The 24,258-nt window shown below is 62.2% G+C and overlaps 1 protein-coding gene across 1 annotated transcript in view; it reads left to right on the top strand.

The window, feature by feature from the left end:
• The first annotated feature begins 3,210 nt into the window (after positions 1-3,210).
• RBFOX3 (RNA binding protein, fox-1 homolog (C. elegans) 3) overlaps positions 3,211-24,258 on the top strand; it is a 78,203-nt gene continuing 57,155 nt past the window's right edge. Inside the window, exon 1 of the mRNA XM_012657301.1 lies at positions 3,211-3,381. Within this exon, the coding sequence (XP_012512755.1) occupies positions 3,277-3,381 (105 nt within the window). The 5' untranslated portion in view covers positions 3,211-3,276. The remainder of the gene's footprint in view (positions 3,382-24,258) is intronic.

Here is a 24,258-nt window from a genome sequence, read left to right as displayed (position 1 = left end):
TTTCCTTGTGTCTTTTTTTAAGTAGTGAATATTAGCACTGGATTGACAGCTCTCCCCAGCTCGCAGCCTCCCTCTGCCCCAGAAGCGAGGGCAGCAGAGCCGTCAGGAGCATGGGCCCCCCACCCGCTGCTCAGGGGTGCCCACCCCGGTCCACAAGGCACCAGGGTCTCAGAAGGGCTGCAAGGGTCTGGGGAACCAGAACTGTGCACCCCACAGTCTAATGTGCCACCCTGGTGCCAAGCACTGGAGGTCGGCAGTGAGGAGGGCGTGGTTCCCGCCAGTGAGGTCTGCACAGCCGGGCCGTGAGACGGACTCAGAAACGTCGCAGCAGAACAGGTTCGTGCCATTGCACACTTGGCCCATCCTCAAGTCACAGGCACAGGGCACGGCAGGAGAGGCAGCGGGCGCACTGCCCCCGTCCTGAGAAACGCCAGATACACATGCTGTTCACATCCTTCTCCTGGAGGCTTTTCATTCTGCTGTGCTGTTCTCAGTCTTCTCTCTGGAGCCTGGGTGTGATCGCTGTCTGAGGGAGACAGGTGTCCAGACACGCTCCAGGCCCGACGCCCTCTGGAGGTGAGGCTCGAGGGCAAGCGGCTGGGCCAAGAGGCCCAGGGATGGGCAAGTGCGGGGCTGCTGGAACTGTCACCGAAGCAGGCATTAGTGACCACCCTGGCTTTCTCTGGGCCACTGACTAAGCTCAGGGGTCCCTCTAGAAACCCTCCACAGCCCCACCTCAGATCTGAGCTCTTACTGTCCTGGGCTGTCGCAGCTCTCAGCACATTAGGCTGCAGGCTTGGTTTACTGTGCTCACTCCAGGGCAGAGAGCTTGATTTCTGCAGCCCCAGCACCCAGTATGGTGTCTGCACACAGTGGGCTCTCGGTACGGAAAAGCAGGAGCATCAGTTCTCAAAGCGTATGCGTCAGACACTGTCTACAGAGCCTCTTCTGGGAGGGCTGAGGCCGGGATCTCACAGTAGACGCTCAGTAACGGCGGGAAATTAATGAGTGAGTGAGTCACAGGCAGGGTGGATGTGGAGCCTAGGCTTAGGGTGAGTGCTACGCGGCCGCCCCAAATTCCTCGGTGTCCTCCGGGGAAGAGACAGCAGGTCAGTGACGACCGACAGATGCTCAGAGAGGACAGGAGAGGGAAGAATTCTGGAAGAAAGCAGCAGAGCAACCCGACTTGGGAGGGAGGCGGCAGCGCTGCTCTGGGCCGCCACGCTGCTGGGGGAGCCCTCTGCAAGGTCTCAGCTTGCAGATGCTACACTTGCCTCGTGCTCCTGCCCCGGATGTGCCAGGCCTTGGCACTGGGCCACCCCACCACTGTCTTAGGACGAGAGACCAAGTTAGTAACCTCTCCCTGCGCCAAGGCAGGGGACGGCCTCGGCAAGGCCACAGCCAACTCCACGGAGCCAGATGAGGGTCCCCATGCTCACTCTGTGCCAGGCCCACCCTGGGGGGATCCCAGAGCAGGATTTCAGAAAGAGGTCGCGGCCTGTTAGCGAGATGGCCGGCTCCCCCACCCCCAGTCTCTCCCCTGACCCTTGTCCGCCTCCCTCCCAGGCCCCACACTGCCTCTCCTTCTGAGAGAAAGATGAACCAGAGGCTGTTTTGTGAGAGGGACGTGGGAAGCCTGAGAGAGGGTTGTCCAAGCTGCACCGACCTACCTGCCTCATTAAGATAGAGTGTCCCCAACTGTGCTTGGAGAGGGGCCATCCTCAGCCCTCTCCCGCCTTGCTGCCTCGCCCTCAATGGACAATCCACTTTCCTGAGATTACACAGCAGGTAAGGGGGGCCGTGTGACTGCCAGGCCAGGGGTCTTCCTACCACCGGGCAGTCCCAGCCCTGCCTCCTTCCAGAGTGGGGCTCACTCTCCTCGGCGAGAGGAGGGGAGTCACAGGTGCCCGTAGGTAGGACAGGTGAGCTAGAATTGGTACTGAGTATCAGGGACCTGCCTCTTTCCTAGAGGAAGTGTGTAAGCGGCGCCTGACGTTGGGCATGTCCCCCTCCTGGCTCTACCTCTAACAGTGGCAACTGGCAGACTCCCTTTCACAGCGGAGCTCACCTGTGGCTTGTACCTGGCAACCTGAGCTTGACCAGGGGGCATGTGGCGAGTGTGAGCCCAGGGCAGGCTGGTGGGGCGTGCGGCTGGTGAAGCTGCAGACTGTGCACACATATCTCAGTGGTGGTACAACTGGGGCTGGCCCACAACCCTGGCTGGGCCCCTGCCAACTGCTGGCTGGGGTTAGGAGGTGGGCACCATGCGCTCCTGCCCGGCCAGCGTGTGCACACCACGGCCGGCGTGTTGGGGTATGGGCAGGGAGGATGCATTGTGGCCACTGCCCCTTGTCCCCTGTCCGGTGTAAGAACCCACAAGACCATGTGCCTGTGGCAGGCCGCTGTGGTGTGTGATGGGGTCTGAGGGCCAGCAGGAGGGCAGGACAGGCTCCTGAGGGCTCCGGCTAGATTTCCAAGCCCTGGGCAGCCAGAGAAGCCTCCCCAGCGCCCAAGCCTCTGCGTAGATGTCTTCATTACATCACCGACATCCCCGCCACCGAGCGGGCCTCCCTTAGGAGAGGCGCTTCTCTCAACGCCAGGCAGGACGAGGCGCCTTCCGGTCGGTCGGCCGCAGAGCTCGCGGAGCCGCTTCTTCTCCCCGCAGCGGCTGGAGGACCGAGCGGGGGCGGCGGGAGAGTCCAGACCCCACAGCGGGGAGCAGCTGCTGGCCGCAAGGAGCAGGCGGGCAGCGCAGGGGCGGTGCGCAGGAGGGAGCGCGGGCCGGCGCTGGCGGGCGAGGGGTTAAGTCGGGATCAGCTGTTGTGCCGTCGCTCCGGATTCTCTTCCCTCGGCGCTGGGCTCTGTTTGATGCTGGAGTACGCCAGGGACTCCCCCTCCCACCGCTACACACGCGCGCACACGCGCACACTCGCACACGCACCACTCTTTGCAGACAGGGCTCCACCGGCTCCAAAGTGACGGACTCCCCCTCGCTCTCCAGCGTTCTCTCGCGCACACGGTCTCTTGCCATCTTCTCGCGCGCGCTCTCTCCAGCCTCCCCGCCCGGGCAGGGGAGCTCGGGCAGAGGCACGCCGCTTTCCCTCCCATGCCTCCCTCTTAAGAGCGCCACGAGGGGGAGGGGAGGCCCGGAGGAGGAAGAGGAGGAGGAGGAGAGAGACCGGGAGGGCGCCCGGGAGGCAGGGCGCGCGCGCACACACCAAGGGACGCAGCGAGCGCAGAGCCGCCGCGGGCCGCGGGGCGCCCCCCTGCCGCCCCATGCTGTGCTCCATGGCGAACTCGGGCTGCCTCCTGCTGTCCAACTCTGGCAGCATGCTCCCGCACTCCGTGCCCTGCCCGCCCGCCTTCCTCTACCTCCAACAGGTAAGCGCCCCCGGCCCGCGCACGTGCGCCTAGTGCCGCCGCCCACGCCCCGCGCTCGGCCGCCCTGGCGCTGCCGGTGGCCCCGCTGGGCGCCGAAGTCATGGCGCCTGGGCTAGGGTGGGGGGACTGTGCTCCTGCGTATCGGGTGAGCTCGGGGGCGCCGGGCACGCGCGGCGCCGGCGGGGGGGCCGGAGTTTGGGGCGTCTCTCGCAACTTTTCCGAAGGCGCGGGAGGGGGCGGCGGGCGGAGTCTCGGGGGAAGCCCGAGGGGAGGGGGCAAGGGTTCTCGGCACCCGGGTCACTTTAGGGAACTTCGCGCCGGGCCGCTGGGGACTCAGGGATGGGGAGTCTGTCCCCCTCCCCGGCCGCGTCGGGAAAGCCGGGGGGCCGCGCGGAGGCGGAGACTGGGGTGCTGAGCTCTGCTGCAGCGCAGACTGCGCGTGGGGCCTGGGGGAAGGCGGGCCACCCGCCTGGCGAGGGAGGCCCGGGAGCTCCGGCGAGAGGGGGCTGGGGCCAGACTTTTGCGATCTGTGGGGCTGCGCAGGAAGCTCGGGCTGGCGAGTGGGGGGGGCAGGAAACCAAGCGATTCCAAGCCCCTGATCCCCAGGGTGCCCCATAGCGAGGTGCGCACAGAGCAGCAGCCTCCTGCCTGCCTGTCGGCGGGGCGCGGGGGAGGGGAGCGGGGGTCCTGCGCTCCCACCCAATGCGGAATCAGTGCGGTCCCAGGCCTGCATTGGAGACGGAGGGGGCACTCTGTCGCCTCCCCCAGGCCCCTTGGCTTCTCCGGGCTGCGGTTCCGGCGCTGGCGTGGCCCAGACCAGCCCGGGCTGCAGTACTCTGGCTTCACCCACCCTGGCCTGCCTCCCCTCCCAGCGCCCTGGCGGCGCCTTCTTTTTCAGTTCACACCCTCAGTCTCTGCTTGGGCCTGCAGGGGTGGCGGTGGACTGCTGGGGGCGCCTGGGGGGACTGTGAGAGCTTCAGACTGCTGCGTCCTGGGGCCTGCCTGACCCAGCGGGAGGGCTCCCCTAGGACTTGGTCTGCATCCTGGATTGGGTGTGGAGATGGCAGAGCGTACAGGGTGCCCACCCTGGGCAGATGGCCAGCCCAGGCCAAAGAGTCTAGTGAAGATGTCCCCCACCCCCGCCTCCGTGAGCACGTTGAAGGAGGAATGGAGGAGGGTGGTGTTTCTTGGAGACGATGTGAGGCTCAGGTGGAGATGGGCCTTTGGGTGGTGCGTTCTTGTCTGCTCGTGCCCCCTGGACTCTCCAGGAAGCCATGGAAGGTGGTTCAGGAGGGGCGATGGGCACAGCAGGCCGAGATGGGGCCCTCAGAGCTGCCCCGGGGCAGCTGGCCCCTGGGCTGCTGGGCACTCGGGTCGGCCCCTTACGAGGCCCCGTGCAGTGGGGGTTGCCAAACATATCAGCAACTGCAGAAAGGACAGGGGACCGCGTGATGGTCAGGAGCAGAGGGTGGCTGGTAGTGGCATCATGCAGCCCTTGGCCCTTGGTTGCACCTTCCTGGGACCACCTGTGACATCTGGGACTCTAGGACACGGCTCCATAGCCGCCGGGGGTGGTCCTCAGATCCACAGGCAGGTTGTCCAAGCCCAGGCTGCGACCAGCTCCCAAAATCCCTAGGAGTCTTTGAGTCACAGGCCGTCAGAGTGGGGCTCAGAGGGCAGCTTTCTAGCCCCTCCCAAATTTCCATGAGCACAGGACTCACTTGAGGGTCTCCGGGGTGGGGCCCAAGGATGCACACTCGAAGCGAGCTCTGGGTTCTGCGGGCAGAGCGCGAGGTTTAGAGTAAGAGTCCTGGAGTGGAGACTCACCTGTGACTTATTGGTTGTGTTGTCTTAGGCAAGTCACTGCTCCTCTCTGAACCTTAGTGTCTTCCTCAGATACATAGTCCTCCCAGGCTGCATGTGAGGGTTAAGGTGACGTAGGGCGAGCCTCTGAAAGGTGGCAGACACGCACACTGGCACCGTCCGATGAAGTCAGGCCAGTGCTCAGAGTTGGGGTGACTCCACCCAGCACGACCCACGGGGAAGACACCCTGGTTTTCCCAGGGCTAGGTGAATGCATCCCTGACGGGTGGCATCCGTAGTGCTTTGTAGGGACAGTGGGAAGGTAAAAAGACTTTGAACCAGCCGTGCCCGTCCCGGTTGTCTCTGGGAAAGCCGGCATATGCCCTTTGCACTGGGCTTTGAAGCATCCAGTTTCCTTCTCTTGTCCGCAGCCGTTCTGCAGGGGTGGCCAGCCAGGTGTCCCCATGGGCCATGGAAAGGTCTAGAATGCAGTCATTTCCTGGCTATTTGTGTGCGCATGTTTTTATGGGAGCACACATAGCTCTGGTGGTCCAGGGCCATTATGAAACAAATAATGACATTTAGTTTGGGGCCCAGTTGTCCCAAACCACCTTTGGAGTGAGATGGAGCCTGTGGCATCCCCTGGGAGTAGAGGCTATGGGGGGGGGGCAGTGCACCCCGCCAGGCCTCCAGAAATGAGAGCCTGCCCCTCCCGCAGCCTCCCAGGTGGGGCCACAGGTCCTCTGCACGAGCCGGGGCCGTATGTAGGCTGTGTATTCGATCTCAGCGGCGCATTTGATAACAAGAGCAGGAGCAGAAGACGTGAAGTCAAGCAAGACAAGAGACGCATTAGGATGCAGCATTTAGACGGGCGAGCTTTCTAAACCTATGGTCTTTCGAACTTGGAGTTAAAAAATAAAACCTCAGCCAGCAGAATTCTGTTCTCCCTATTAAAGCATTAACCTTTTCTTGCTGCCATGAGCTGGACCCCGGGTGGGTGGGGGATGGGGCCGTGTCCCTTCTATAATTAATTAGAGGTGCTTGTGGTCAAATGTCCCTATCTCAGCCCCGCTCCCAGCAGCAGTGATGGGATTTCTCAGAGTTCTAACCATCCATGAGACGACTTCACGTCACCCAACCCCAGGCAGGGTCCAGTGGTGGTTTGGGCTCTGGCGTTTGTTAAGAGCCCAAGAGCAGCGTTCCTGGGCCCGCCTCTCTCCTCGCCTGGCTTCGGCCGTCCCGCCTGCCCAGGCCACCCCTGGGAGCCCCACTCAGGGGCCAGCCTGGCTCCCTACAGGGTGGCTCAGGGCATAGCTTCCCCACCTCTGGCCTTTTAGGGGTCCTGAAGGTGTTGTCCCTGGTGCATGGTGGCCAACGAGGGGTGGGGCTGATACTGGCCACCTCTCTGGGCGGGAAAAACCTCATCTGAAGATCCAAGCCCGTCGGAACTCCCTGGGAGGCCCCAGCATGGGATCCAGTAGGGGCAAGTTTTAGAGAATAGGAGGGAAAAACCCCAAGCTCACAAAATGGGATTTTGCCACAGTAGTTTCTTTATTATTAAACTGCAGTGTCTTATAAAAGAGAACCTCATCACTCCAGCCGTTGCGAAGGTAAACCGCTGTGCAGCGGAGACACGCCAGTGCCTTAAGTGCCACGGAAGGCGCTCTCGGGGGAGGGGCTGGGAGCCCCAACCCTGGAGAGTCAGACCCGGGGCCTTGCGGGGTGGGGGGACCATGAGTTCTGTGGATCCTACTGTCTTCATGCGCGTAATCACGGTGAAATCAGAGAGTCTCCACTGCCGTGGTAAACATTGCCAATCACCGGAAGTTTCCGTGGAGGATGTGGCGTGTTCACGCAGCTCCACGGTGCCGGGCAGATGGCTGCTTGGTGTTGGCGATGGCAGAGCTGGTTCCCTCGGGGTGCGGAGCCAGAGGCTACGCGGAGGGGCACAGGAATTCGGGGTCTGTGCTGGGATTCATTAGGAAGCACTGCTCTTACTAACAGTCATGCTCTCTTTGCTCTGAGGTGGCGAGGCTGCTAATCACGGGAATTTTTAATAAGGATTAATTACCGTAGCAGACATAGCACTGCCTCTTGCCCCTGCGTGCACTCCTGGCGTCTGGTCTTTGTTCCCTGGGCTGTTGGTGTCACCCTTAGACTTGCTGTGATTCCGGGAACCCTGTCTGAGACACGTTCGCTCGCGGGCCGGTACGGGTGCTGGCGAGTAGCCCACGGCCAGGAGGGCAGATAAGGGCGCAGAATGGCCACTGGTCCCCCCGCGTCTCCCAGAATCTGTCACTGGCCATGTCTGGTCTGCTGGCCAGAGCCACATCCCAAAAACTGTGCTTTGACCTGGAGAATTTAACCAGACAAGTTATTGGCCAGGTGGCTCTGAGCCCTCACCCTAGGAATCGTTTGGGACAAAGGATACTACGTAGTCTGAGCCCCGTGCCTGGAGATGTCCTTCTTTGCGCGTGAAACCGCTTTACCCTGATGCTATCCGGGTGCTGAAGTAACTCAGTGGTATCTGCAGGCTCTTCCCCAGTTTTTGTTCCAGAATCTGCTGAGAGCTAACACTGTGCATGTACATGCACATTTTACAGTTGAGGAAACTGAGGCACGGAGAGCTCAGTCAACACGCTAACTCGTGAAGCCGCAGCAGAGTGGAACCCCCAGTCCCAGCAGCTGGGCCGCACGATTGGGCGCGAGTCCGTGTCCGCTCCCATTAGCTGGAGCCCGCTCGTGGCCTGAGCGCTTTCCTGGCTTTTCTGGAGATGTTTAGCCTGGGTCTCCCAACACCCTGACCCCTATTGGTGTTCGGGAGACTCCTTTGGGGTTGGGGAAAGTAGAAGTGGCCTGTCTCAGAGACCTGCATGTGACATCCTGTTCCGTGGGGTGCGTGGGTCTCTCTGAGCCTGGAGCAGGGGCTTTGGCTGGACTCGGGGTAAACGTGGAGGATGGACACGGCAGGTGGAAGGAGCCGCAGGAGCCGGGGAGCGATGGCCGAGGAGAGAGCCCCAGCCCTGGGCACGGATGGAGGCTGCTCGGCAGAGGAGCGGCGTGACGCTCCGTGTGCAGACCCGGCAGAGCGTGGAGGCTGTGCGGGGTGGACAGCCTCTGACCTCTGAATTCCGCGTGGGGCGTCTCTGCCCAGAGACTGGGGCTCCTCCCCCATTAGGGTGTCTTCTGAGCCCAAATCAGCACGTCCCACTGTGGACAGACGTGTGTGTCTCGGGCTGGAGAGGGCTGGGGCCTGGGGTGGCCCCGGTGCTGGGAGCGGCTGACTCTGTGCAGAACAGGGTCTGTAGGATTTTGCAATTCCGTAAAGAGGCTGCAGAGCCTCCTGGTCACAGCTGAGTGGACCAAGGTTTGGATTGTGTGTGGTCCCTGGAATCACTAGTGAAACGTTCGCTCCACCTGCACTGAGGCCCTGGGGTGGAGACACAGCCAGGGCTCGCCCTGACCCATCCACCCAGGACCTGGCTTTGGTGGGCAGTGTCAGCGTCCTCCCCAGCTGTCCAGCTGGTCCGGGCCAGAGGAGCAGGTTTGGCTGGCGGGGGGCTAGGCCGACAGCCAGTTGGCATGCTGGGAGGTGACCAGAGGGCAGGGAAGAACGCTGCAGCCGCCGCTCCCCACCCTGGCACGGCGGGGTGCCCGCCGCCTGCCAGACCAGCGGGGCGGACGCCGAGCCGCACAACCTGGGAAACACAAACGGCTGCCGTCCTTGGAGAAGGCAGAGGCCGAGATCCCGGCCCACGCGCCCTTCTGTCTCCTGTCCTCTGGTGCTGGGGACAGCAACCCCAAGACAGCTCGAAGCAGAATATCAGGTTCCAGCAGGGCGGGGGGTGGGAACGGGTGAGAGGAGGAGGCTGGCGGAGGCCTCTGGCCAGCTCCAGGGAGGTGCTTCCAAGCCTGGCACCCACCCAGCCCTGGCCGGGCCCGCGTGGCACCAGGGCTGGGGCAGACGTCGCGTGGGCACGGCACCCAGAGGGAGCCCCTGGTGGCATGGGACCCAGGGGCCTCGTGTGGTCAGCGGGGCTGGGGGCGAGGGGGGGCAGCTGGTGGACTCTGGCCCCGTCCCACGAAGCAGCAGCTGGGCCACTGGCAAAGGTGACCGCAGGCTCTGTCCCCTCTTCTCTTGGCTGCCTGGAGCTTCCTAACGGGCTGTCTCCCTTTCTCTTCTGCGCTCACACCGGTTGTTGCCCCTAGAACTTTCCATGCCCTTAAGCCTCCCCCGTCCTCGTTTCCTTCAGTCCCTGTGTGGCTTCTCTCCCATGTTCACTTTCTCTTTGCCCCTCTCCTTCAAACTGCCCCCACTTCCTCCCAGAAGGTTCCGGCCGCCTCATTCCCAGGCCCAGCTGGCGCCCAGGCAGCGCCCTCCAGCCGGCTCGTCCTGCAGTGCTCACGGGGCTCCGTCGGGGGTGCACACATGTGATAAATTGCATTTATCGAGACCAGCAGGACCAGCACAGACGGAACGTGGTCCTTGGTGACAGGGGCCGCTTCAGGGAGCGAGTCCAGCTCTGGTGGGAGACCCCGTAGGGCTGGGCTGGGGCCGCCTTGCCGAGCTGCTGCTCCGAGGGCCCCGGGGCGGCCCTGGTGCCAGCCGGCCCAGGCCACCTGCAGGCAGCGGGTCCCCTCCGGCTCTGTAGCCACAGAGAGGCAGTGGGAACAATTGCCGCCATGCTGGGCCAGGAGCTCCTGGGTCTTTGTACCCCAGGACAGTGCCCTGGCCCTGAGGTCCCCACAGGGCTCAGGGAACAGGCAGAAGAGGAGGTAAAGCAAAGGGGTCAGCCTGCCCCGGATGTTCACTGAGCTGCAGTTTGTGCCAGACCCTGCAGCAGGGACTGAAAGAGTCAGGAATAAAAGACCCCTGTCCTGCCTCTCCTGGGGTTCAGGGACACAGCTCAACCACAGAAACTGGTGCCAAGGCCACAAACACGTCTCCCTGGCCCTGGCCATGAGGGCCTGTCCAGAGCCCACCCAGGTGGTCAGAGAGAGGAGCCGACTGCCCGTCTCCCCCCCGTCTAGGCCGTCAGTGGCCAGGGCTGTCAGGCAGGGCTCTGCATCATCTCTCCAGAGAGCCTGTGGGGCTGCAGAGGCTACTGCCTGCTCCCCCCAGCCCGGACGTGCCCCCCACCACCAACCCGGGCCTTCCCGTCACCCTCAGGCGCCACCCCGAGAGGCGGCGGCGCGGGCGTGCCCCGCGTCTGAGCTGCGGTGAGTCAGCTCGGAGCATCTGAGCGAGGCAGCTTTTCCCGGGAGAGTGGGGAGCCGGGGCAGCCAGGCAGGAGAGGGGCGATGCAGGCAGCTTCGTCCCACCCCTCCAGCCAGTGCACCCCGGGACAGGACCCCCAGAGTCACACCGGGAGACCCTGGGAGAGTCTCCTCCCGCACCATCTGAAGCTGTTATGACAGGGGACCCCCGATGAGGGGGTGGGTGGTGTGGAGTCTACTGTCCTGGATCCCTCTGCTGTAGAGCGAGCTTCCGGTCCCTTGGAGCTGTTGTCTCCTTACCTGAAGAGTGAGACCAGTCGACACCTGCTAGGTGCTCAGGGTCAGGCGACGTCACGCTGCCAGAGTGCCGTTCAGCCGTCTGTCTATCCGTTCGGCAACACCAGGTTGTCCTGCGTGTTAGATCCGGGTTAGGCGGTGTCCCTGCCTCGAGGAGTTCTCATGCTCCTGGGGATGAGGGACACAGAAAGTTCTTGGAGAGGCAGATAGAGTGGCCAGGTGCAGTAAGAAGGGTGCAGGAAGAGGCGGGTGGGCACAGGCCGTGTCTGGCAGACTGCAGGCTCGGGCAGTGCCGGGGAGCTCCGCGCAGGTCCTGCCAACAGCGCAGGAGCAGCCATCCCAGGTGGAGGACGCTGCCGGGGAAGGCGCGTTTTGCCGTATTCACGGCCCCCACCCCGGAGGAGGATGCTCGGTCCTGCTGTGCCAGGTCACCTGCTCCCAGGCCTCAGTCTCACGTAGACAAATGTCACCTTCGCCTCGCTATGCTAAAGAGGGGGCAAGTGTGCATGGGGGGGTGTCAGCATATGGGGGGTCACGCGTTGTCGAGGACAGGGGAGAGCTCCGTGATGGTGGAGACTCGGTCCTTGTCCCAGGGAACCGGACACTAGGTTTTTTCACCCGAGGTTTCCCTGGTCCCCACCACCTCCGCTCGCGCCTGTCCCCCCGTCCTGGGCCGGGCTCCCCCTGTTTTCTTTTGTTTCTCCTGGTGTACGTGAGCTGATGGGATTCCTTCCTTAAGAAGGAATTTGGACCCAGAAATTCGGGAGGAATCAAAATGAAACAGGCAAAAGGAACACGGGCGTGAGGAGCCTGTGCTGGCCCTGGGGTTGAGGGTAACTAAGGTGTCATTGGCGGCCCCAGGGGACCCCTGTGGTCCGGCTTCAGCACGTGTGTGCGCCAAGCTGCACACGCTCACGAGAAGGGTCTCAAGGTGGCCCACACAGAGCCCGTCCTGGTGGAAGTGGATGGTATGAGACGTGAACACCATCCCCGGCTGCCCAGCTGGGTTAAGAAACGGGGAAATGTGAATTCTGATCGCGGCTCTGCCCCCGCTCCCTGGCCCTCCTTCTGTTTTCAGTAATGAGCAAATGGACCAGGTCAGCGCCGCCCAGACCCGCCTGTGCGTCCCGGGGCACATGGGGAGTTGAGCACCGTACGGAGAGGTCACGCATCAGATTCTGTTCCGTTCTAGGTCGTAGCGTCAACTGCCAGACCACAGCGTGTTAGGGAAGGTGACTAGGAAGGTCAGCGATGGGGATCGGGGACATTTAACAGGGACCTCGGTGGACCGTCTTCAGAAGTCTGCAGGTTGGCGCAGAGAGCATGGCCCTTCCCGCCAGGCAGCCGGCAACACAGGACAGAGGCTGGGAGTGGCAGGAGGCTTAAATAAAAATCTCGAAGGACGTTTCCATGATAATCCCCTTTAGCATCAGTTGTCCTGTGAGGTGGTAAGTTCCCCGTCGCCAGAGGAATTCAACAGAGGCTGGCTGACTCTGAGAGGCTCCAAGGTAATGCCGTCTGGTAGAAATATAGTGTCGGCCAGTAGGAAAGCTTAAATTTTCTAGTAGCCATTTAAAAAAGGGGGAAAGGAAGCAGGGGAAAGAATTTTAACAATACCTTTTATTTAACCCAACGTGTCCCCAATCTTATCATCCCCCACATGACCAATACGAGATAAATTAATGAGATAGTGTCCTTTCGTGTGTGTGTTCTCAGTCTTTGAAGCCGGGTGTAGATTCTACACGAACGGAGTGTCTCTGTTCAGACTAGCCACGTCTCCGGTGCCCCTGGTCCCATGGGTTCGTGGTTAACTGTTGGGCAGATCTGGGACCTTCTGGTGGACAAAGCGGCTCTAGGGCCTCGGTGCGCAAAGTCTGGTTCCGCAGTATGGGGAACCTTGGGCTCCCCAGACCCCTCCATTGGGTCGGCATCTAGTGGGGACCCGCTAGGCACGCCGCTGTAGAACTCAGGGTTGGCCACGGCGTGGATGGGGTGGCCTCCAAGGTCCCCACTGTGGCCACAGGTCTCACACCATTCTTGGGCTGGTCTTGCTCATGCTCCTGTGCCAGGCTATGACAGGCTGTGTCTGTGACGGCGTTGTCACCTGCCCGCAGCAAAGCGGGCAGAATCAGAATAGCACAGTCCTTGTTCTCATAAAGATAAGTCTGTTTACTTTTTGTGCTTGAAACATCCATTTTAGCTAAGGGAGAGTGACACCCACCGTGCACTTTTTAATGCCCTTATTTGGCAAAACAAAAGATTGGCAATTCTAACTGGTCTCCCCCACCCCTCTTTTAAAATTAAATTCTACTGATTAGTGCTGTTTAAAAGTCTGAAAGGCAGAGATCTAGAGCAGGGGTCAGTGGAACAAATCCGTCCCACTGTGTGTTTTTATTTTTTCAAAAAAAGTTTTGTTGGCACACGGCCACGCTCATTTGTTTACGCACTGTCTGTGGCAGCGTTTGCACGGCGGCAGCAACAGATCTGAGCAGTTGCGCGGAGACCATATGGCCGGCAAAGCCCAAAATATTCGCTGTCTGCCCTTTACGGAAAAAGTTTGCCAATCCCCGGCCCGGACCAGCACCGCCATAGAAATGCAGAGCAGCCGCGTGAGAGGTTGTTGCTAATAGCTGCATCTACAAAAGTAAAAAGAAGCAGACGAAGTTCATGTTAATGATGTGTTTTATCTAGCCCAATCCAAAATGTTTTCACTGCAACATTTAATCAGTCCACACGCGACGGAGACATTTGGCATTCTCCCCTCGTGCTAAATCTTCCACATCCACCGTGTGATTCTCACGGTCCATCTGAGTGCTTAGCGGCCACGTGGGGCTCGTGGCTGCGGAAGTGGACAGCTCAGGTCTGGAAGGAGCCAGGCTCAGCTCCAGCGGGGCGTCTGGGCAGGCGTCTCAGAGGAGCTGGGCTCTGCCCTGGGTGTTGAGGAGCCGAGAGCCAAAGCAGGGGCCTGCGGACGGACCATCGCACGGAGCCGTGGTTTATGTGGAAAGACATACAGTTGGGTGGGTTCCGGGTGGTTCCTGGTGCCGGGCTGCCAGGGAGGGAGTGATCACGGCTAGGAAGTTTCAGGGTCTAGGCTGAGGAATTTTGACTTTCTCAGTAGGCAGTAGGGAGCCACAGAAGGTCATTGAGCAGGAAGTGATAAGATCAGATCTGTAGATAAGGAAGGCTCATCTGGGATGGAAAAGAGGGGCTCGAAAGCTGTAGGCCAGGACAGACGCGTGGGCAAGCCACAGGTAGGCCCACCCCAGGGGAGCGGAGGGGAGGAGGGTGGGCAGGGAAGATTTAGCAGAAGTATATACCAGGGATTTCTAATGCATGGACCATGGGGGGTTGGTGTGGAATCGTGGTTTCTGGCTTGAGGATAGCGCCCACGCGCGGTGCGAGGAGTGCTCTGGACTGTCCTGGGCCTCACACCCCAGCTCTCGTGAGCCCCAGGGCCCTGGCTCCCTGGTGGAGAAAAGGCCCTCCCTGCGCTGGCCGAGGCTGCAAGGTCCTGGCGAGGGGCCCTTGGGTCCTCCTCCTTCCTCTGGGCTCCTCTCTGGTCTGTTGGAGCCAGTGCCCCAACCAGGTGTGAACACCTGGCTGCACCCTTTTGGAAGCTTGGCACTGTCACCTCTAGTTCTGCATGGGGGACGGCGTCTCTGCACCGAGGGGTTGCAGACCCAGGGCCTGAGCCCTGCTACTGCAAAATAACATGCTCCAAAGCCCACTTGCGAGGTAGATGGGCTGGGGAGAGCCAGGGTTCGCAATGCCCTGCTCCCTAGGAGGTGGTGGCCCCATGCATCCCAGCTGCAATGTTCCCAGTTCCTGGCCAGGGAGGTGCATTGCAGGGCAGGTGGCAGGCGGCCCCTCTGTGAGCACGTCCTGGGGGGCAGGTGAAGGGACCAGGCGGGAAGTCGCAGGTGGAGAAACGGCCAGCTCCCCTCTGCAGTGCAGGGAAGGCCTCCGGACTAGGAGGCCGGGGTGTCCCCAAGCGCGTGGCCCGGTGTGGAAAACAAGCTGGGAAGGGGGTGCTCGGGGAGTGCAGCCCAGCAGGGTTGGCTGAACTGGGCTGGGGCGTGCCTGCCGCCGCCAGGGTGCTGTTCCCTGGATATACACCTCCTCCACGGCCACTCGTGTCCCCCTTTCTCAGGAGGCCTTTCCTGACAATTCCTGAGCTGTTTAGACACGTGCAGCCACCCCTGCCCTCACCTCGTTGGCAGCCTGGCGAGCGGAGTGTGCGGGTTTCTGTCTTAACCCACCGTCCTTTGCGGCCTCTCCCAGGGTCACCCCCTCCACAGCCGCCACGGGCCGGGCCCCAGCAGGGAAGCAGCTGGGCGGCCACAGGCGACAAAGACCAGGGCAGGTTCTCCATCACGGTCCCTGTGGGACCCGAGGCTCAGAGGACGGGAGTTTCTGGGGGGAACCGCACACTTGGCACATGGCTCCCCAACGGCTTATGCACCCCTTCCTCCTCTTCCTCCTTCCTTTCCTTCTGGTAACTTGTGTCTGTGGGGTTTTTATTAACATGTAATTTACACATCATAAAATTCCCCCTATGAAGTGTGCGGTTTTCAGTATATTCACAGAGGCGGGCAGCCCTCGCCCCCGCGGTTCCTGACCCCCTCCGCCGCGCCAGCGGAACCCTGCACCGTCCGCGGGGCCCCGTCTCCCCCAGCCTCTGCCAGCCGACTGCTCATCTGCCGCCATCTCTGCGATCGCCCACGTTTCGTGTCAGGGAATCGCACGGCCTGGGGCCCTTCGAGCCTCCTCCCTGCTGCTTGAGGCCCCGCGTGTGGGGCAGGGCGGGGCTCCCGCGTGGGAAGGTGTCCCTGCGCCCGGGGGCTGCAGACCAGGAGGCAGCGGGCTTCTCTGTCCCGGGCTGCGTGTGATCTGGAGCATCATCGCTTGGGTGGTTCTTACAGCGGCCTCGTGGGAGAGGTGTGCCAGCCCACCCTGCCCGTGGTGGGTGAGGGGCCGGGAGGAGGGGGTGGCCCTGCACTCGCCCATTCATTCTCCTCGTTGCTGCCCAGCGTCTGAGCCCAAGCCTTGCCCCTGCCTAGGCTGTGTGGAAAGAAAAGCCCAGACCCTCGGGTTTCTCCTGGCGGAACCTGGTGTCTGGCCGCCCTGGGCCCAAGCGGAGGTGGGTGCCCCCCAGCGACGTCCGGGACCAGCAGGCAAGTGCGGCCTCCATCTCTCTTACGGAGCCCACTCCTCCGAGGCCCACGACACCAGGACTCACGTAGTCTCCACGGACCGGCCCGTGCAGCAGGGCCCTTTGCTGGGAGCGGGACAGGGGCCTGGGGGGCCGTTTTGAAGGTCTCCGGGCCCAGCAGTGAGAGCGTGTGCGTGTGTCTGGTGCGGTGGCCATGTTTTCCAAGGGTGGCACACGTGTGTTATGGCCGCACGTCTGAGGCTGCCGCCGCGTGGCTGAGAACTGGGACTGTGCGGGCAGCGGAAACTAGCTGGGTCTTGGGGAGGTGCGGCAGGGCCTCCCACACCTGCCCTGACCCCTTGCCGCCTGGAGCCTCAGTTTCCTCATGGGTCGGCAGGGGGTAGGTGACAGAGCAGCCACAGTGGCCAGCCCGGGCCCAGAGCAGGGTCGGCCCAGCAGACGCCGGCCCCATCCGTTCCCATGAGCTCCAGACCTATTAAATCGAGAAAAGAAATTGCTAAAATAAGGTCACAAAACGTGTAGCTTATCTTAAATATTTCCATTTGGCAAATTAACAATTTAAACCCACACTCAAGCAAATGCAGTGTAATTGTGCTGTTCACAAGCCGATGACAGGGATTCGTTTTAATTTAAGGTTGCAAGTGTAATTCAGAGGCATTGGCCAAATGTTCCCTGCCCCGTGCAGTTCCTGCCCCGCAGCAAGCGACGCCTCCCAGGGCCCAGCAGTGCTTGGAGCGGGGGCCGCGGAGTGCGCAGTGCCCCTCAGTGTGGGGGTGGACGTCCCCGAGGGCCGGGGTGTCCAGACCCCTCACAGCTCCCTTGGTCTCTGTGCCAGCCTTGCCATCTCAGGCTCCCATAAATAAAGCGCTGACCACCCTCCCCACTCACCCAACCCGCACCTGGGCCCTGTGGCTGGCGTCCAGCCAGCGTTCCCACTGCTACAGTGGCGGCAACGGGAGGGGCTTTCACCTGGGCAGGAGAAGGCCCAGCCTGTCCCTCTGCTCTCCTTGGAAATCAGTCGTGCCTTTGGCAGGTGCTGCGCTGCCCCGGGGCTCACGGGAGACCCGGAGCGAGAAATCTGGACAAGAGATGGGAGACTGGGCAGGCCATCCTCCCTCGGGGGTGCGGGCAGACCCCGGCTGGGCCGTGAGCAGGCTTGGGGTTGGGGCTGAGAGAGCAGAACACTCATGGCTAGGTGCCTGGTTCCCCCATCTGCAAACTGGGGCTCAGAGTCCCTCAGAGTCTCGGTTGCCAGGAAATGACTCCATGGCCGAGGGGGCTGCACCTCCCCAGCAGAGCCAGGTGTGCCCCTGTGGCCTGTGGACCCACACACCTTCAGTCAGTGCCTCATTGGAGGGTGCTGGACTCGCAGGATTGCAGAGCCTGCTGGGACCCCAGGGAGAGGGAGGAGGGGACCCCCAGAGCCCAATGGGGACCCCAGGGAGAGGCCGGGCGTGGTTCCAGGCTCTGTACCTGGCTCTTACCTGGCCGTCTCTTAAGTGAGCCTCCCGGCAGCCCAGCACATGGGTTATCTCCCCATTTTACGGGAGAGAAAACCTGAGGCGCAGAGCCGCTCGAGGGCCGTCCTTGTGAAGCACGTCTGTGAGAGGGGGACATGCCCACTGTGCCCAGGCGCTCACAGCCGGGAGCCGCCGGCGATGGGCACTGCCGCAGCTCTGCCGCCCTGGCGGGCTCTCCAGCTCTGCATATGGCGCTCTCTGGAGGGTGTCTCTAGCTCCCCAGAAGGCGTGGGCTCGTGGGCTCTTTTCTCATTATTTGTTAGCAGCTTTGTTGAGGTGTCATTTGCATATCGTAAAATTCACCCGTTGGAAAGTGTACCATGCAGTGACTTTTAGTAAATTGTGCGGCCTTCCACCAAACCAGTTTAAGAACTTCCGTCACCCAAAAAGTTTCTTGGAGGCTTCCTTGGTTTCCATTTTTCGAGCGAGCTCAGCCTGACCCTGGCACACAGACCTGGCTTGGGAGAGCCCTGGTGGGAGGGCTGGGTGGGCTCTGAGCGGGTTGGGGGCCTCCCTTGGCCAGGCAGGTGGTGCGGGCCGGGCTCCTGCATCCCCAGTCTGTGCACACTCCTGGGGCCCAGCTCCGCCCCACGGCCTCGGTGCGGGCTGTTGGCTTCCGCCTTCCCAGGGCTCTGGCTTCCGTCAGACCTGCTGAAGCCCCTCGCTCCCTCCCCCAGCTCTGCTCCCCGTGGGTGGCTCTGGAGCCCCCGTTATCTGTGGCTCAAAGCTAAGCCTACTTAATTCTTTTGATCTTGGTTCAGAAATCAGCCCCTCCGGCCATTCCTGCCGCTGCTTTGCGCATCTCTGAGTGGGAGCCCGGGATGGCCGGCAGCTCCTGGCAGCCCCCCTGCACCTGCCCTGGCCTCCTTTCCTGAGCACAGCCCCCACTGTGGGCCCACCCGGGCCCCCTCCCGGGGCCGCCATGCTGAGGTGGGAGCCCCTGGGCTGTAAAAAGGAGGCACGTTCCCCAGTGCCTGCTTGGAGCTGCATCTTCCAGGTTCTGTCTGGGGCCAAGGGTCACCCCGCCTCTGCTCCCCGGGGACAGGACGGGTGGGCGTGGGTGTGGGCAAAGCCCGAGTGTGCAGTGGCCCCGTCAGACCTGGTTCCACCCACAGCTGTGCCACACACTGGGTACAGATCCGTGTGACGTCCACTCCACCTCCCTGGGCCTGTTTCCCTGTCTGTAAACCCACAATCCTCCCGCCAGTGCATGTGGACGCCTGCGCACTCAGTCCTCTGCCCTCCCACCCTTGTCACCGCTCCCACCCCTGCTGCAGGCAGGACACCTCCACCCTCTGCTGCTGCCGCCCCACCCTCCCTCCAGTGTTCTAGGTGGGACTCAGCCCCTAGTGACCTCTGACCTCACCTAACTTCTGGAAGGCTACAGAACCAGGGCCATGCCCTGGGCGCTAACAGGGCTCCGGGTATCTCTGCAGCCCACGCTGAGGGAGCCAGGGCACCCTCACCGGTGAAGCCAGAGTTTCTCCAGGGGGTCCCGGAGCCAGGAGACAGGACCAGGCTGAGAATGGGAGGGGGCAGCTCTTCGCGGCCCTGCCTGTGGAGGAATCGGCTCATGCACCTGCTGCGCCCCGCCCTGGGCCCGCTCCCTCCCGGGCTTTCCCCAGCTCGGTCTGAAATGAGAACCTAAGGCAATGAGGAGCGGCACTTCATCTGTGAGCCGTATTGTGTCGGGGGCTCTTAATTAGACCCAATTAGACTAATTAACTTTCAGATGAGAAACTCGGATTTTTTCCTCCTCTCTCCCTCTCTTTCTATTGCTTTCTCTTCGTTCCCCTTTCGGAAAGTGAAACAAGGGTAAATATTGGGATGGATGGCTGCAGCCTGGGAGGCGGAAGCCAGCCCAGAGGGCCCTGGAGGAAGGCGCGGGAGGGCGGTGAGGGAGCCCCCTGCCCACGCCACGCCGATCCACACCACGCCACGCCCAGCCATGCCACGTCCTACCCCTCAGGTCCCGCCGGGCTGTATTTGTTCAGGGGCAGGTGTCAGAAGCCCTTCCCGCTGGCTCTGGGAAGGTCAGGGTGTGGTCTGGTCCCTCCTTTAGCAGGTGACGTGCTGTGGGTCTGTTCTGTTCCCAGCTCTAGGGGTGGAAAGATTAGCAGGACATTGGGGCCTTGGGTGATTCCGACGCAGGGAGGAGTTAAGGGTGAGCCCTGCCCCCTGCTCCCCTTGTGTCCCCGAGAGCTGGACCCTCCCTGGCCCGCCCCACCCACTGCCCAGGCTCATGGGAGAACCAGCTCCTGGTGCATCAGGGTGCTGCCCCTCCCAGGTGAGGCTCCCAGGGGGGCCACCTGGACCCCCAGCCTCCCTACCTGGAATGTACCTGGCCCCTACCAGGGGAGTCGTGTCTCTTTGCTTTGCTCCACTGTCCTGTGAGTCGCTGTGTCTGCACCTGAGGCCAGCCTCCCCACCCTGCAGAGGGCCAGTGGCACTGTTTTTGGCAAAGTTGGCCATTCGCAAAGGCACCCAAGGTGATAATTATGCAACACCTCTCCCTAGACCGAAGGGGGTGGGATGTTGCCCACCCCCAGGAGGGGTCTCACCAGGCAGGGGAGCCCTGTCCTGCAGTCCCAGACCCACGGCCTCTTAACAGTCCAGCACTCACGCCTTGGGGGTGCTTGAGGGTTGAATGGGATGGCCCCCCTGAGCTGAGCATGCTGCCACTCGGGAATCCCACCACTGTTACTCTTCCCAGCCCCCCACTACCCCCTCACATCCAGCTTCTGCAGAACGGGCGGCGCCTGCCTGCCCCGGTACCCCACACCGCAGCCCCCGGCCCAGATGGGGAACCTGAGTTTGCAGCCATGTCTGCCCCTCTCAGAGGCCTGGGACTTCGGGGGTCCCCCTGGCTCATCCTTTCTCTCCCCTTTCCCAAACCTCGAGCCTCCCCCTCTCGCCCTTCCCAGAGCCCTGACATGGAAGGATTCCTGACGCCAACACCTCCAGCCTCCTTATTGATTCCCCGCTGCCTCAGTCTGAGCTGCGGGTGGGGGTGGGCCCTGCCAGCAGAGGGGAGCAGGAGCCACCTCTGCCCCTCTGGGGAGGCGCGTGTGGGGTGGGCTCCAGCAGCCTGTCTGGCCGCCGTCTGGCCCGGAGGCACCCACATCACCTGGGCAAGAAGGAGCCAGACTCAGGAGAGCTGCTCTGCATCTGGTGGCCCCCGCGGCAGGGCCTGGGGAGGTGGGGCACCCACCCCCCAACACTGGCATCAGCCAGGCAGGAAGCAGGCGGGTGGGGTCCCTCTGGGCCTTTCCTGCCCAGGCAGCTTTGAACCCAGTGCTGGGTTCAGTGTGGGGAAGGGCAGGGAAGGAGCCCAGGCCCCCACGTTCACTTCCCCCGGCTCTCAGATTCCGGTGACTTCACGTGCCAGGGCCTTCCGAGTCGGGCGTTCTCCTGAATGGCGATGTCTCCGCACAGCAGAGAGGTCTGGCTCCGAGTCAGAAAGAGCATGTGCAGGCGCCGCCCAGCCTCAGCCTAAAGAGCATCCCAGGAGCCTCGTTTCTGGAATCCCTGGTTGCCCCCGAGGCTTGCTGTCAGCACCTCACATCTTGGTGCCCCCAGGACACAGGCCTGAGCAGGACAGCCCTGGGCCTGCGCCTTCCCGGGGCCGGGCAGGAGCGGGATGCTCTCTCCACGAGACTCGGTGCTCAGCGGAGCGCAGCCGGGCTCCAAGGAGGGCGCCTGCCCGCCCAGGCCACAGAGGGACGTGGCTGGGCTCCTGGGGTCAGATCCTCCCAGGTGAGACGGGGCAGAGATGGCCACGCTGTCCTGGGCAGGAAGAGAAGCTGCTTTTCTCTCCCCAGCTTGCAGCTCTGTTTGGGGGCTGGAGGTGAGGTGGAGACCCCACAATGCTGGCCCCTGCTGCAGGGAGAAGTTAAGGGTGAGACCTGCCCCCACCCCCATTTCACTCTGCCCTGCCCCCTGCTCCCCTTGTGTCCCCTAAAGCTGGACCCTCCTTGGCCCTCCCTGGCCCACTGCCCGGGCTCTGTCCCTCAGACAGCCCCGTTGTGCCCAAGAGCTCCCTGGCACAGACCTGGGCCTCCTCCGTGACTTTGTCCCTCTCCATGTGGCACGGAGTGATGTTCTGAAAACTGCAGTTTAAGAACTGCCCGGTCCAGAAAGTGCCGTTAGCTTTTCCCGTCCCAGCCCCTGCGTCCGCCCTCTTGGCGTCCTCTGCCGCCCTCACCCCTTCTCTCTGCCTGCCAGCCCCTCCTTCACCTGCCGCCTGCAGACCCCTGCCCCACCCGCGACGCCCGAGGGCTTTGTTAGCACAGCTCAGTTCAAATGTCTGATTAGTCCTTAGGAGATCGAGGGGTCAATTTTCCACAGCTCCTTCCTCTCCATTTAACTAATTTAACTGCACGATTGTTACAAATTTCGTTTTATTATAGCCCCGCTTCTCAGTCCAATTGAATTACTAAAATCTCATTTTCTCAGAAGTGCTGAATATGTAATTAGAGGAAAAATTATGCTCCTGCCTGCCTATTAGGGTGGTTCATGCATGTGCGCTCCGTGTGACATGTGACGCCACGCCGACGTCCTCTGTGCGGTGGGCTTGGCCGGAGGTGGGCAGGGAGGCGGGGCCGGGCAGGAATGCTCCCGGGGCTGGGATGGCTGCGTCCATGTCAGTGCGTCCGTGAGGATAAGAACATGTGTGTGCAGGCAGCCCCATGACTGCAAGAGGGGAAAACCACATTAACTCCCCGATTACAAATTAAACAATATCTGAGGACCATTGTAATTAAAGGGAAATTCAATTCCGTTCTAATGTCCCATTATGTCTGGCTCTGCAAGGTGAAGCTGGGATTGTGCAGCTGGTTTAATGGGACCAGAGGTCGCGAGACAGCGTGAACATTAGCCTGAGGTTCGCCCTCCTTTTTCCGGCCCCCAGGTCTCATCAGGGCACTGGGGGATGAAGGCTGGGAGCTGCTTTTCCCACCTGTCTAGTCCCAAATTTCTTCCCACCTCTGCCCTGCGAAGGTCCCACGGTGGCTGCACTGTCTTCCTTCCACGGTTGTGGCAGGAGGCCCCATCCCCCCAGAGTGTGGGTGTGGTTTGGGGCGGGGCCACAGTGGGAATTGCAGGGGGACTTCAGCCATCAGCTTGGGGAGTGGGCGGGACAGCCTTGGCCCCATGCGCCCCACGGGTTTGGGCTGCAGGAGGACGTTTGTGCTCAGAAGGCCCCAACGCGGCATCCACAGCCAGTCTGCAGAAATGATGGGATGGGATCAGGGTGTGCCCTGGAGCCACAGGCCCTGCCAGGCGTCCCTCGGGGCTCCCTGAGGGGTTTGTTGGCAGCAAGGAACAGTCTTCCTGGGGCTCCTCAGCGTCCCACCTCCAACCTGACCTGTCCCTGGGCTCTGGGAGCATCTGCGCCTCCTGCCTCTGTGCCTCGACTCTGCCAGGCCCTCCTTGGCTCACTCCTGGGCTTCCTTTGGGTCCCTGTTGAGCCGCCTCCCTCAGGGAGCCACCCCTGGTGCTCCAGGCTGGGGACCCATCACAGCTGGGCTGCGGTCTCTGTCCTGCCGCAGCGTCAAGCATCTGCAGAAGGGCTGCATCCTAACTAGGCTGAAAGTTCTTGGAGGACAGGGACCAGGGAGACGTCCTACTCCCCAGGTGTTGCCAACGATTGGTGCCGGGCCGTGGCCAAGAGGTGTTTATAAAAGGGATGAATGAATGATTGAATGCGTGAGTGGATCCCAAGTCCTGCTCTTCCTCCTCAGAGAGTCTTCTGGCCTAAGAGTTTGTTCGAGGAGTGGGGGGTGCCGCGGGAGCCCAGGCCCGGCACCAGGGCAAGCTCGGGGTGGGCACAGGCAGGAGGCGCAGGTGCGGACTCTGGCTCCCGCCGTGCACACCTGGGGACTGCCCAGGCGACAGAACGGGGGCCTGGGCCCTCCAGGACGGCCGAGACCGCAGCTGGAAGACCCCGATGGGTGCGTCCCCCTCTGCCCCGCCACGTGAGGCAGGAGGACGCTGCCGGGCTGCGTGTCCACTGCGTGTGCACGTGCTCGGGCCTCTGCCGGCGCCCAGGCCCGCCCCGTGGGGCCGGAACGTTGGGGCGTGAGGGGTCAGTCTTGGCTCCAGCCCGCCGGACTCAGACCACGTCTGGGAGGTGTTGCTGTGGGTTTTTGCTCCAGGCCTGGAGTTACAGCAGAGTCCCCGATCTCCAGTTTGTCTACTTGAGGATCTCAGCAGAGCCCCTGGGCCACAGCTAGACGCTCACTTACTACTCAAGTGCAGCGGCTGGCTGGGGAAGGCGGCCCTCGCTGCCCACTGGCCCTTCCGGGGCCAGGGAGGCCACGAGCAGATCCCTGATCCGTTCTCCATGCTGTCAGCACTTCAGCGGGAGCAGTGGGGTGCGCTGCCAGCGGGGGTGAGCTGCCCCAGGACACATGCACAGCGTGGACAGGCACACACCCTCCGCTGCAGCCTTTGAGCCGTTTCGTGGCCGCTCTTTTCCTATAAGGGGCTGGGAATAGCGCCCCATCCTCACCGTCAGCAGCTTTGGGGTGAGTGGGTGTGTGTGTGTGGGTGTGATGAGTGATTGTGAGTGTGAGTGTGCGATCAGCGTGGGCGTGTGACGGTTGCACGTGAGTGTGCGCATCTGCCCGTGTCATGAGCATGGCTCCCCGCCGTGGCATGCGGCGTGGCTGTGGGCACCATCTGTGTGCTCCAGGTGTGTGAGCTGGTCAGTCCCCTGGGCTCAGCTGAGACCCGGTGAGCATTTTCCCGAAGGAATCTCGCCGTCAGAACTCAGAGAAAACAAAAACAAGCGCTCTGGGAGGCGGCCGCAGATGTGCACGGGGCCAGCCTTCCCCGTGGTTGGGAGCTTGTCCACGCGATGAC

The sequence above is a fragment of the Propithecus coquereli genome, unplaced genomic scaffold (genome assembly GCF_000956105.1).
Source record: "Propithecus coquereli isolate 6110/MARCELLA unplaced genomic scaffold, Pcoq_1.0 Scaffold1143, whole genome shotgun sequence".
In the NCBI taxonomy this organism is placed as follows: Eukaryota; Metazoa; Chordata; class Mammalia; order Primates; family Indriidae; genus Propithecus; species Propithecus coquereli.
Note: the sequence above shows the minus strand (reverse complement) of the source record. Positions and strands in the feature narration are given on the sequence as shown.